Source organism: Tenrec ecaudatus, chromosome 7, assembly GCF_050624435.1.
Source record: "Tenrec ecaudatus isolate mTenEca1 chromosome 7, mTenEca1.hap1, whole genome shotgun sequence".
Classification (NCBI taxonomy): Eukaryota; Metazoa; Chordata; class Mammalia; order Afrosoricida; family Tenrecidae; genus Tenrec; species Tenrec ecaudatus.
In genome coordinates this window covers 35,204,028-35,216,277 of record NC_134536.1, presented here as the reverse complement: position 1 = coordinate 35,216,277, position 12,250 = coordinate 35,204,028, and the positions used below count along the sequence as shown (strand labels likewise).

The window sequence follows — 12,250 nt, the reverse complement described above, 5'->3', positions numbered from 1 at the left end:
GCGTAGATGGCTGGTTGTTTGAATACAGCCTTTACGGCATCAGAAACTACTCCAATTAATAGCTGGTTGCCATCTACTTTCTTCACCATACTTTGCTGTAGCACCCTTATCTTCAGTGATAATTTCATGAAGCTGAGTACCGAGCAGGGCCATAATGTAAGAACTAATTGTTCTTAAGTTGGAGCTAGAACTGATTGTAATTGCCCAACTTATTTTAAAGGCGATTTAACCATGGGCTTGGGGGAGGGGTGCTCTAAAATTGGTGTGGTGGTAATCGTGTAATCCCCCTTGATATGATTGAACAACTGAGCTATTCAATGGTATGATATGTAAGTCGTGGTCCAATAAAGTTGTTGGGAGGGAAAAATAAGTCTTAGTATGTTGCATCAGATCTACTATTCATTGGATTTAATGGAAAAAGAGTGTTCGGGTATGGTGAACACCAAGAGGATTGTTGATTGGAGAGTGGATGTTTGCCCTGGGCTGGTGCCAGCTCAGGATACATCAGCATTGTCCTTCGTGGCCTCCACAGACAGCCACATAGCTCATGAGTGCTGTATTCCCTTTGACTGCCAAGTTCGAATAAGCCCACATCACTGCAATATGTCATAAACAAGGGGATCTAACTCTTGCTTTACAAAATAAAGTTAAAATTTAAGAAAATAAAGTCAGAGTTTAGTGATTTTTTAGGAGCATAAATTAGAAAGCCATCTGTCCGCTGCAAACAAAGGATAGAGCAGCAAATTTTCAGAACGGGAAAGCGGGACAAGTTGCACGGAAAGCTGCCCGCGGTTGAGGTGGCGGTGGCTACTAGTAGATAAAAAGGGCAACACCGAGAAGGCATTAATTGGCATTAATTAGAACGGAAGGGGTGGGGGAGAATGGGCAGTTTAGCCAATTTCCCAGCCTGTGGGCTTCCTGGTCAAATGATGAGGCTACAAGACAATATTGAACATTGAAGTTGGAAGCATATACTTTTGCCCCTGGGAAACAGAATATGATGGCTTATGAGGTCATTTTAAAATAAGTCTGTGAGGTTCTCCTTCTCATACGAAAGGAAGGAAGCTATTCCAGCCAAGTGCAACCTAATCAAACTTGAACTTCCTGAAAATGCATCAGTTGATAAACCAGGATTTAAGTTCAAGGACACATTCCACCCCTAACCCTCATTTTACAACTTTCAGAGATAAATTGTCCTGAGCACTAAAATCTTTCAAAGATAATAGTCTTGCTGGCAAAAGCAAATTGTTTCGAAGCATGCAGCAAATTGGCCAGATGCTTCCAGGACATAGTTGTTTCAGAAAAGCAAGGTAAGGACTTTTAGAAACGACAGTACATTCAAGCCATGGGTTTTCCTTTTAATGCTGCGAAACAGCAATGGTCGGCATCTCTGTCTTGTTACAGAAAGAGTTAATACAGCTTCTCACAAGTGCTCATATTCTCATAGAATATAGTTTATATTTTGGGAAAATTTGGCACAGCTTAAGTTACAGTTTAACTGATTTGCTCAGAAGAATCCAACAATAAGTCATTTCCCCCGCCCATTTGTTCCTAAGTGTTTATTAGCAGAAATAGATACAAAATGTCAAAGTGGGGGGAAGTATTATTCCTATAATTCTACTGTCTTCAAGACTCCACATCAAGCAATCTAACTGACAGCCTTTTTCACAGCCACCCCCAACTGGCTGCCAGCCTCTTGAGAATCTTAGGAACATGGCAAAAATCACTTTCAGCCAACTCTCCCTGGCCCATCAAAATGTCTCACTGTAGGATGTGTGTGGAACTTAATTCATGCTTATCTAAAGCAAAATAATTCTTAGCTACAAAACCCAGCTTGGAGCCTAAAGCTTGTTTGCTCCCCTCCAGAAAAAAAAGGCATTTTTAAAGAGGGCACAGACCTAGATATTGCTTTGGTAGAAGGCATTACTAAGGCTCAAGTTCTTCTGAATCTCATTGGCTACATATAAAAATGGTGTTGTAAAGAATCAAGCCAGTTAAATATATATATGTATGTATCTATTTCAATTTACACACACACTGCAGCTAAATAAACTGACACACGGCAAGGCCCTACTTCTGATTCTTCATTTTCAGCTTATCCAGGAGCCTAAGAGGTACATATTGAGAAATTATTTGCTATCTTGCAGACATTTCAGTAGCTACACACACGTGCATCTCACAGTCTTGTCCCGGCACCTATATTTTTACAGAGTTCTTTTTGTCTAAGAATCACTTGAACTATCCTGTCTTACTGAGACTGTGAGACACGGGAGGGTACATCCAAGAAAAACTAGTTTGGGAATCACTGCGGACATGTTTAACAGGCCTGCTGGGTGTTCTGCTAAGACTGTCTTGGCCCTCGGATTAGATTGTTATGCTTTCTGTGGTGTAGTCCCGGGTCATCTGTGCATGAAGACAAAAGCAACTTCAACTTGATGTTTCTGTCATCCCTGCTGTGGGAAGAGTCCTTCTCCTGGTTTATAACATCAATCACTCTCGCAATAAATCTTGATGGTGGATATGGTCATTTAAATCTCCACCTGCACAAACATCAGAAAATAAGAGAGCTCATAAATCCCTACCCTGGTGATTAACAAATTTTGAATCCTCGGCAATGATATGACAGCGGAGGGGTTCTAACTAATTCATTAATAAAGACTGATTTGCTGACAATCTGTTTAGTTTACAGCATGGGGGAAAGCAAACAAGACCCTGCTAACAAAACAAAACATTCGAGGTTAGTGAATTCCCAGCTGAGCCCAGGATTAGCGATATGATATCTTAATGTAGACGAGGTGCCCACTGTGAGTCCAGCACTCAGAAGCCCCTCTAAGGCCTGACTCTATCTTCAACGGAGAAATCAATCCCGGTGGGAGAGAGCCGGGCACTCAGAACCCCAGTTTCATTTCAGCAATTTCATTCAGTCCCTTAAATTCAGGTTCTTTTGGATTTTCTAGTTACTTCCCAGGAGAATTTCTGATTCCTCACGAAAGATGATTGGGGCTAGAGTTAGGGATGGGGCCAAAGAGCATTTTTAAAATGGCAGCTTCACATGCTGTGAGCCAAGAGAATGGAAGGACCAAGCAGGAAAAAATCATTCGCCCCTGAGGTAGGCAGTCAGAGGAAAAACCCATTTAGAGGAACCAATGCAACCCACTGAGGCCAAGTTAATTTGGACTCAGAGACCCTGCAGGGCAGAGTGGAGTTGTCCCTTTGGGTCTCTGAGACTACATCCTTACAGGAGCAGCAAGTGGCATCTTGAAGTAGAACTGCTGGTCTTGTTATCAGCTCAACCATACCAGGGCTTCTTCCATTTAGAGAGGGAGCCCACAAAAGAAGCCATGCAAGAGGACGTCTGAGAGCCAGCAAGGCTTCAGGCAATGCTAAAGAGATTTCTAGAAAGAGACATGGGAGGATGTTCTAATTCATTAAGAAAACTTTACCAACAAAGAAAATATTTTTCACACAAGCATATTAGCCTCTCTCTCTCTCTCTCTATCTCTCTCTCTCTCTCACCAACACACACACACACACACACACACACACACACACACACACACACACACACACCCTAACTGTATGTGGTTACACAAGGGTCAAGTTTGTGTCTAGACCTGCAGTTGTTTGATATCTTCAGAATAAGCAAACTCAGAATCTTATTTATTTTGCTAAACTGTCATCATCATAAAGATTCTATGAGGCACTTGTTGGTCTACTGTTTTCCACCCAAGTAAAGTGAGAAGACACCTTGGCAGAGCCATGAACTCTTATGGGGTGCTTGTAGGAGGCAGGTGGCCCCTGCGTTGATTTTAATACGATGTTTTCTGCGGGGTGGGAGGAACTGGGGAGATGTGTGGGTAGAAGGCCCAAAAAGAGTCAGTAGAGCTGGTCTTGTTCCCAAGTCTCAGAAACAACCAGCTGTGATCTTTTAAGACGTAGAGAAGGCCTTAGGGTGTGAGCAGAGGGCGCGGGCTGTGGGTGGGGCTGGCGCCCCGGGCCTGGGTGGCAGTGGAAGGATGGATTCGCAGGTTGCCGACGAGTTGATTTACTTTACAAGTTGGAAGTGAGGGCCGAGGCTGGAGGTAGAGTTTCCCTCCTGCTGTGAAGGGGGTCTTGCGAGCTTCGCCAGGGCCCAACTGGCCCCTCCCCTGGGCTGCAGGGAACCGCCTCTCTATTCCCCAGATAAATTCCTAGTGTCCACCAAATTCCTCAGCGCTCTCTCACACTCCCCTACGGCCTGGACTCCGGGGGTGGGGAAAGAGAGCGCCCCGGCTCCTGCCCGGAGAAGCCCTGGCGATTCCTCCCCGTGGGTCTGCGAAGGGCGGGAGGCCCCAGGCCCAACCAAATCCCCAAGTCCCACGCGGCAGGGGCCCCTCCAGACTCGGGGGACCACTCCAGGTTTCTTCCCTGTCTCTAGCCTTCTCCCTTGCGCCCCCCGCTCCCCATCCCCTGCCTCCACCATGTCCACCGGCTCCCTGAGCGACGTGGAAGACCTTCAGGAGGTGGAGATGCTGGAATGCGATGGCCTGAAAATGGACTCGCACAAGGAGTTTGGGACTTCCAACGAGAGCACCGAGGAGAGCTCCAACTGCGAGACCGGGTCGCCCCAGAAGGGCCGGGGCGGCCTGGGCAAAAGGAGGAAGGCGGCTCCCAAGAAGAGCCCCCTGAGCGGGGTCAGCCAGGAGGGGAAGCAGGTCCAGCGCAACGCGGCCAACGCGCGCGAGCGGGCCCGGATGCGGGTGCTGAGCAAGGCCTTCTCCAGGCTCAAGACCACCCTGCCCTGGGTGCCCCCCGACACCAAGCTCTCCAAGCTGGACACGCTCAGGCTGGCGTCCAGCTACATCGCCCACTTGAGGCAGATCCTGGCCAACGACAAGTACGAGAATGGTTACATCCACCCGGTCAACCTGGTAAGGGACCCTGGCGCCCGGGCCCCGCCGCAGCCCCGGGCGGATCGGCCTCGGCCTCGGCGGGCTCCGGCCGGGCGCACGTGGGGCTGCGGTGCGGGCTGGGGAGGTGGGGGGCTTACTCACCACGGCCCGCTGGTCCAGAGCCTAGGGGGACTAGGTGCTGGCGGTCCCCACCCAGGCCACGCCACACCGTGCCTGCGCGTTTGACGTGGCAGCCCAGTTAGGGGGCTTGCCAGTGATGTGGTCCTTCGGGCCACCAGACCTGGCTTGGCCGGTCGGCGAGGGAGAAGGACAAGGACAAGATCCTGGGCGCCCTGGAGAGCATCTCCCAGGTTCACTTCATTGTTTCCCAGGGCTTGCTGAGGTGCATGGCAATGACTTTATTAACCCTTTTATTCTTCTTTCAGCCGAAGAGTAGACCTTGATTTTCCCCCTTCGATTCTTGTAAACAAGAACCACGCCATTCATTTCTTCCCCAACCGCCTATAGGCTCCTTACACACACACACACACACACACACACACACACACACACACACACACACACACACAGTAACTGTCCCTGTAAGTCCCTCCAGGGCTCTTCTCCCACAGATTCACTAACTGAAAAAGTTGAGATGATCTAGATCTCTGCACACTAGCCGTCTATTCTCCCAAATACTTGTGCAATCCATTACTGTTAAATAAATCCACTCTCGTCCAAGACTGAAGGGCATGTTACCTCTGTAATCTTAAGATGTCAGGCTGCTTGAGCCTAAAACATGTTTCAAACATTTGCAAAAAGCCCCGACTGTCCAGGCTGCGTTTTTCTGCAAATACGCTACATAGTTTAAGAAATTCATTTTAATTCTTTTAAAATTTGATTTAACTTTAAAACGCCCAGGCTTCAAAGAAAAACAACAATAACTTCGAACCCTTCTGTTTATTTATGATAAGAAAGGGAGATTTTTCTCTGAAAAGTCAAGTCTTATCAGTCTGCACCCAGGAGAGAGAGGTCAGAATCATCCTCACTTAGAATTGGCTTCGAGAATTGAGGGGAGGGAGGTGGGCTTCAAAAACACTTCTTGCTGTAAAAGAAAATCGTTTTAACTTCAAATTAAAAGTCTGTTTACTTTTTGATGAGAGCGTAAACAGCATTTTAAAATCTGAAACTAAAACGAAAGTATTGGCTGGAACTAGCTTCACTCGCTGCTGACTTCACCTTTCTTTGAATCAGCAGCTGCCACTGGGCGGACCCTGGGGTTTGCAGCTAAGCGCTTAACACTGCGCTACTTGGGCTCTTTATAGAAACCCACAGAGCTTTACCATAAGACAGCACAGAAGAGAGTAAAGCAAACTGCATTGCCTCAACGCAGTGATAAGCCCATCTGAAGTGCAATATGCGTGTGCATTCTATTATTAGCATTTCCCCCCTCTCTAGAGCAGGGACTATTAACTTGGAAACTGTGACCCAAACACGTTTGTGACAGAGGAAATGAAAGGGAGGGAATTAGATAGAGGTGATGGCACGTGACCCCTGAAAACCTGGAAAACTGGCCCAGCGCTGAGGGGCCCAACCGGCCTGCCAGCACCTCCGGGCCTTCCCTGTCCAGTCTAAGTCTCGCCTGAGACCTCAGCCGCCCTTAGTTTTCCAAGAGCACTTCGCTCTATAGGACAACCCATCTCTGCTCAGCTGTGGCTTGGAGTCTACACTGCGGCTCGCTGGGGCGGCAGCCGCGGAAGCGCTAGGACACCAATACGCTGCACAGATAACTGGTCTCCAGCTACTGCACCCCGGCACCGCGCCCCTGCCTTGCGGCTCAGCCTCGGAGCTCACCCCAGCACTTACCCCCTCCACCCTCTTCTCTCCTGCAGACTTGGCCCTTTATGGTGGCCGGGAAACCAGAGAGTGACCTGAAAGAAGTGGTGACCGCGAGCCGCTTGTGTGGAACCACAGCGTCCTGACCTTGGAGGCGCGAGCCTGGGAAAGGCGCGCTTCCGAGGGGAGCGGGCCCGGGAAGGCGACCCCTGGCCTCCCTGTTCTCTGTCTCGGCTTTCTCCTCCCCATGCTCATCTCCCTGTCTCACCCGCCAGAACACTTCACAGCGACGACGAGGAGATTCGTTTCCAAACCCAGAGATCAACTGTACTTACAAAGAGCCCCATTATTTAACTTTATTAACTTCTACCGTGAATGACTCTGTGAGCCTTGCTGGTCCAAGTGCAATATGTAATTATAGATCTATAAATCGATAATGAGAGCCTATCAATATGTATCTTTTGTACAATATGTTGTAAAATGTAGACCATAGAGTAGCTGACTTTGACAGTCACATTTATAAAGTAATTCACGTAAAGATATATATATTTTTCAAACGTTTTGCTACTTTCGAAAATAAATCTTTCTTTATATTGCTAAGTGCCCTGACATTGGTGTGGCCTTTCTTTTAATTAAGTTTATTTGGGGAGCGAACGAAGTGGACAAATGATGACAAAAGTGGCTCTTTGCAACCCTAATGGAAATTTCTAGAGATGAAAATGAACTAATTTCCACTATACTCTGGCGGATGCTATTTTGTACGGACACCTTAAAAGAAGCCATTATCTGTCATGTTTTTGCGAGGTGCTTTTAAGATTATCAGAAAGAATATAACTGTTTTTTTAAAAAGGAATCAATGGGCAAGATTAAAAGTAGCCAGAGCTGAACTGTTCAAGGGTAAAAATGCACACCGGAGAGAGTCCGTTTGTCCTGAGTTCTGAAGTCTAAATGCTGACCCGACAGGGGCAGCAAGGCAAACACGCTGCATTCGAGAACTTTGCAAGCGCACTCAGGAACTCTACACCCCTTGTCTACACTCTGGGGTGGGGGGGTTGAAAACTGAGAATTCCGGAACCTCTATGACGTCCTAAAGGATTTTTAGAATGCGCCAACACGTTTTACCTAGTTTTTGTTAATGCATTTATTCATTAATGCACTCTAACAACAATAAACGTGCGTCCCTATATTTTGGGTATGGTTAGCCCTTGCGTCCTGGCCCCGCCGCGACTTCCGGCGGGCTGGGTTTTAATTTAAACATCTTCCAGGCTGCGGAACCGCTCGTTGGGGAAGATTAAGTTGAGATAAACAGAGAGGCGAGGCTGGGGAGCCTGGGACCCCGCTCCCTCGCTGCCCCAGCGCAGCCCGCAGCAGCCGATGAGCCAGATGCCACCGGGGCTGTTTAATGTTCGGGGTTATGACCGAAGTGTTTACAAGACGTCTTCGGTTATTTATACTGTTATTCCTCGCAGAGGGCCTTGAAACTTCCGCTTCAGTTGCTCTTTCTGTTCGACTTTTTTTTCCTCCCCTTTTCCTTCAGCTGGGTTTAGTACCTGGGTTAAGCACTTACCGCTCCCCGCCCGCACTTACCTCCAACCAACACCCAAGGCCAGTTAAGCACCATAGAAGAAGGAGCCCAGGACCCTGGTCAGGAGTAGGGAATGCTAGCCTGGGGGCTCTCCCGGATAGTTACCATGGCTACCAAGTGCCATCCCCGGAGGGTGGGGAATTCTGTTGAACCCCTAGTGTGCGTGATTGTCATTTGCCCATCAGAGGGCTTTTCCATCTATGGCCAGGTCACCACACACACACACACCCTGGGATCTCCTATCCGCATGTTATGTCACTTATATCAGAGCGACAATGACTTAGCCTGGACCTCTTCAGGGTTCAAATCTGCAAAGAATCCCAGACACTTGCTTTACAGGTGTGATGAATTTTCGAAGCCCTCACTGACCTTTTTGGCAAACCAAAATGCCCCACATTCTGAACACTATTTTGAACTGGCCCCTCACGGAGATCGTTTCATCTTTGCTCATTCTTTAACGGCCCCAACTACAGACAGACATGCTTTTTGCTGATGTTAGTCCGGCGTCACCCACCTCTCATTGCCAGCCTTTGCTTTCAGCCTGAGGCATGAATTATGGTCCAGGGCTTTCTGTCTTGGTTCAGCCTGGAGCTAGCCATTTCCGGGAAGGACCAAGAACCTCTGTCTTCTCTTCAGAAAGAGGAGTATCTGTGGTAGTACACCTATCTCTCCTGTTATTTCACAAAGTTGGGGGAGGGCGCTTCAACGGACATTTTAGCCCCACATTAGCCAGGAAAATTTTCAGAGGTCAATTGCCTTTACTAAGTAGAAGTCCTGGGGGCAATGGCTAAACTGCTAACCCAAAGTTAGAGATTCCAACTCACTAGTGTCTGCAAAGAGGGAAAGACCTGGGAATCTATTTCACCAGAGATTGCATGCTAGGGCACTCTCTGGGCTGCTTCTGTTTTAGAGTTGCCAGTCACTAAGTGGCACACAAGAACTGGTGGAGGTGAGCTATCTATGACTCTGCCAGGATTCATCAGGACTAAAATTCTTAGGCCAGAAGATCTAAGGCCTCTAAGCTTATTGACAGTGTGCAGACAATGATGTTTGCCTTACAGAAACCAAAACATTTCTCTTTGATACAATATTGAAAGTTAAAATCCCTCTGTTACCTTCCATCCTTCCCCAGCAATTTCAGAACTTGTTCACAGCTTCCTGCCCAGTGCTGTGACTGTCTCCTAGAAATCTAGAATCCAGGAATACTTACAGTGCCAACAAAGGGTGTGAGACCAGAAAATAGGCAAAGAAGCACGCAGGTGGCTCTGGCCCTCTGGAACCCAAGTCCATCAGAGGCCTGGGAGCACTGGAGTTCTCAATCGAATGAATCATAGAATGCCCTGCACTGCAGAAAGGGCTGGCACATGGCAACGCTGTTCTGGGACCTTCTTCTGTATCAGATGGTCAGTACCTCTCACTTTACTGGACTTTGGCTTCCCTGCAACACTGCCACCACACTGACATGGTGTCCGCATGATTTGAATAGGAGGCTCCGAGGGGATAGGGATCCCCTTTACTGCATGCTAGTTAAGGTGAGAGTGGACATGGGGAGTGTCCTGTCTGTGACCTATGGGTCATGGCTTCAAGGTGCCAGGAGAAGAGTCAAAGTACCTGTGGACACTCAAACTGCATAGTAACTTATACAAGGCAGTTCTCTCTCTCTCTCTCTCTCTCTCTCTCTCTCTCTCTCTCTCTCTCTCTCTCTCTCTCTCTCTCTCTCTCTGCTTTTACAACATTTTTTTTACAACCAACACAATGTACTTCCAGCAGGTTTTCTTTACACCCCCACATGAGACTTCTTTCAACACAGAGATGTGCATACACAGCACCAGTCTAGCCACCGGTTATTGAAAGTGATCAGTGATAGACTGACTGCCCAGGGAGACCCTGAAACCAGTGGCTGTACAGCTTGAGGCAAAATCACCTGGAGGGCTCTTAGAAGCAGGTGGTCCAGGTGCCTCCTTCAAGTGGTTCCGGGTTAATAGTTAAACATTTAACAAGTTCCCAACCAATGCTGACGCTGCTCTTCCCAGACACAGTGTGAGAAATAGTCTCCGTTGTCTCCTTCCAGGGATGAAGGGGAATAAGTCAGAAGGAAAGAAACTATCTGGAAGTATTCTCTTGCAAAGCGACATTTCCTAGACTCCACTTTGCTTCCCAGTTCACTCCAGGGCAGTGCTGCTGCAGTGGGTTTTAATGCTCACTGACAATCGGCAATAAAACGGCTTGGTTTGTATGACCCTGGTGTGTGGATGCGTTTTCATTGGAGCCTCGCTCTCAAAGCCAGATGTCACTTCTGTGAACCCTTTTTTTAAAAAGTGTGTTGTTGTAGATTCGGACTCAGCTACCCCATGAGTCACAGAATGACATTGCTTCATAGAGGTTTTATGTTTGCCCCACGAGTCACAGAATGACATTGCTTCATAAGAGGTTTTGTGTTTGTTTGTTTGTTTGTTCAGAGGGAAGGAACCTGGTGGGGCCTAGTGGGTTATGTGCTGGGCTGTGAATTGCAAGGTCAGCAGTTCAAAACCACGAGCCCTTCCGAGGGAGGAAGATGAGGCCTTGTACTCTCATAAAGATTTACAGCCCAAGAAACCAGTTCCACTCTGCCCTGCAGGGTCGCTGGGGGTCAGAATTCACTCGATGGCAGTCAGTCTGCTTTGGGGGTTGATCATCTTGATGGAAGCCATGGTAGCCAGGCCTTTCTTCTTCGGACTCACTTGGATGAGTGCCAACTGCCAACCTGGAGGCAGCAGACTGCTGCAAACTGGACCACCCGTGGGCTTAGTGAGATCCGCAGGGAAGGAGAAGGGAAAGTCTCTGTAAGGGGCCTGTCCTTGACGCTGATGTGCTGAGGGCGACTTGGAATCAGTCAAAGCCCATGAGATCCCGAGGTGACTCCAGCAGGGCTAGGCTGGAAGCTGGGAGCGGGATTTAGAACCTGCGCGCAGGGAAGGGACGTTGCTGAGCGGTGTAGGGGGGAATCCTACCTCCCGAAAGAGGGAGGAAGAAGGAGGCTCAGAGCCTCCAGCCCCGAATTCCAGCGGACAGTTTCCCACATCCCCATCCTTCTGCGAATCAACCGGGAGCGAGCTGGCCGGAGGGCGGGCGCCGATGCTGGTTTGGGGGTTACGATCCCACGCCATAGAGGGGAGGCGCGGGAGAAGTGGGGGGGGGGAGGTTGCCCCGAGGAACAGCCTTCTCAGTTCCTTCGCTGCACAGGCTGGCTTTACTCTTGGAAACTTGGGGACGCCAGCGGCGTTCCCGAAAGCCAGCCTGGCTTCTCTGGCGTCTGGCTGGCCGCCTCTCCGACCTGCATCGGAGCCGGCTCCTCTGGGTCGCTCTCCTCCCCTCGCGCGGTAGAACGGTCCGCTCCCAGGATTGGGTTTAAGATCCCCTTCCAGGGCCGAGGGTGGGGAGAGGGCGTGCGTGTGGGGAGATGACAGGTCGGTTTGAATGCTGCTCTGTCACCAGAGAGCGCTCTCACAGGTCCCCTCGTGCCCGGTAGGGTGGCTAACACCGGGTCGCCAATTACAGCTATGTTCGAGCCCAGTGCTGCAGACATTGGGTCCATTCAGCTCATCCACAGTCTTCCTCTTTTTTTTTTTTTTTTCCTGACCTCCGACGTTATTATGCGGTGATGTCCTTCTTCGGGAACTAGTGTCTCTTTGGAGGCCTGGTGTCATAGTGGTTACGTGGTGGGCTGCTAGCCATAAGGTGAGCAGTTCTAAACCACCAGTCACTCCTTGGGAGAAAGATAGGGCTTTCCACTCTCGCAGAGAGTCGCAGTCTTGGAAATTCAGTGTCAGTTCTATCTGGTCCCACAGGGTCACTGTATGTCAGAATTGACTCGATGGCAGAGAGAAGAAGAAGGTATCGCTTAATACCATGTTTAAAGCACGTGAGGTAAAATCTTACCATCCTCACTTCGAAGGCATATGCTTCTACGGCTATACTT

The 12,250-nt window shown here is 48.8% G+C and overlaps 1 protein-coding gene across 1 annotated transcript; it reads left to right on the top strand.

Annotated features, from left to right (window-relative positions):
• Positions 1–4,186: 4,186 nt before the first annotated feature.
• Positions 4,187–7,304, top strand: TCF21 (transcription factor 21). Its single transcript, XM_075553915.1, has 2 exons — positions 4,187–4,910; positions 6,764–7,304. Exons 1-2 carry the CDS (start codon positions 4,461–4,463, stop codon positions 6,851–6,853), a joined length of 540 nt encoding a protein of 179 aa, XP_075410030.1. The 5' UTR covers positions 4,187–4,460; the 3' UTR covers positions 6,854–7,304.
• Positions 7,305–12,250: the final 4,946 nt, after the last annotated feature.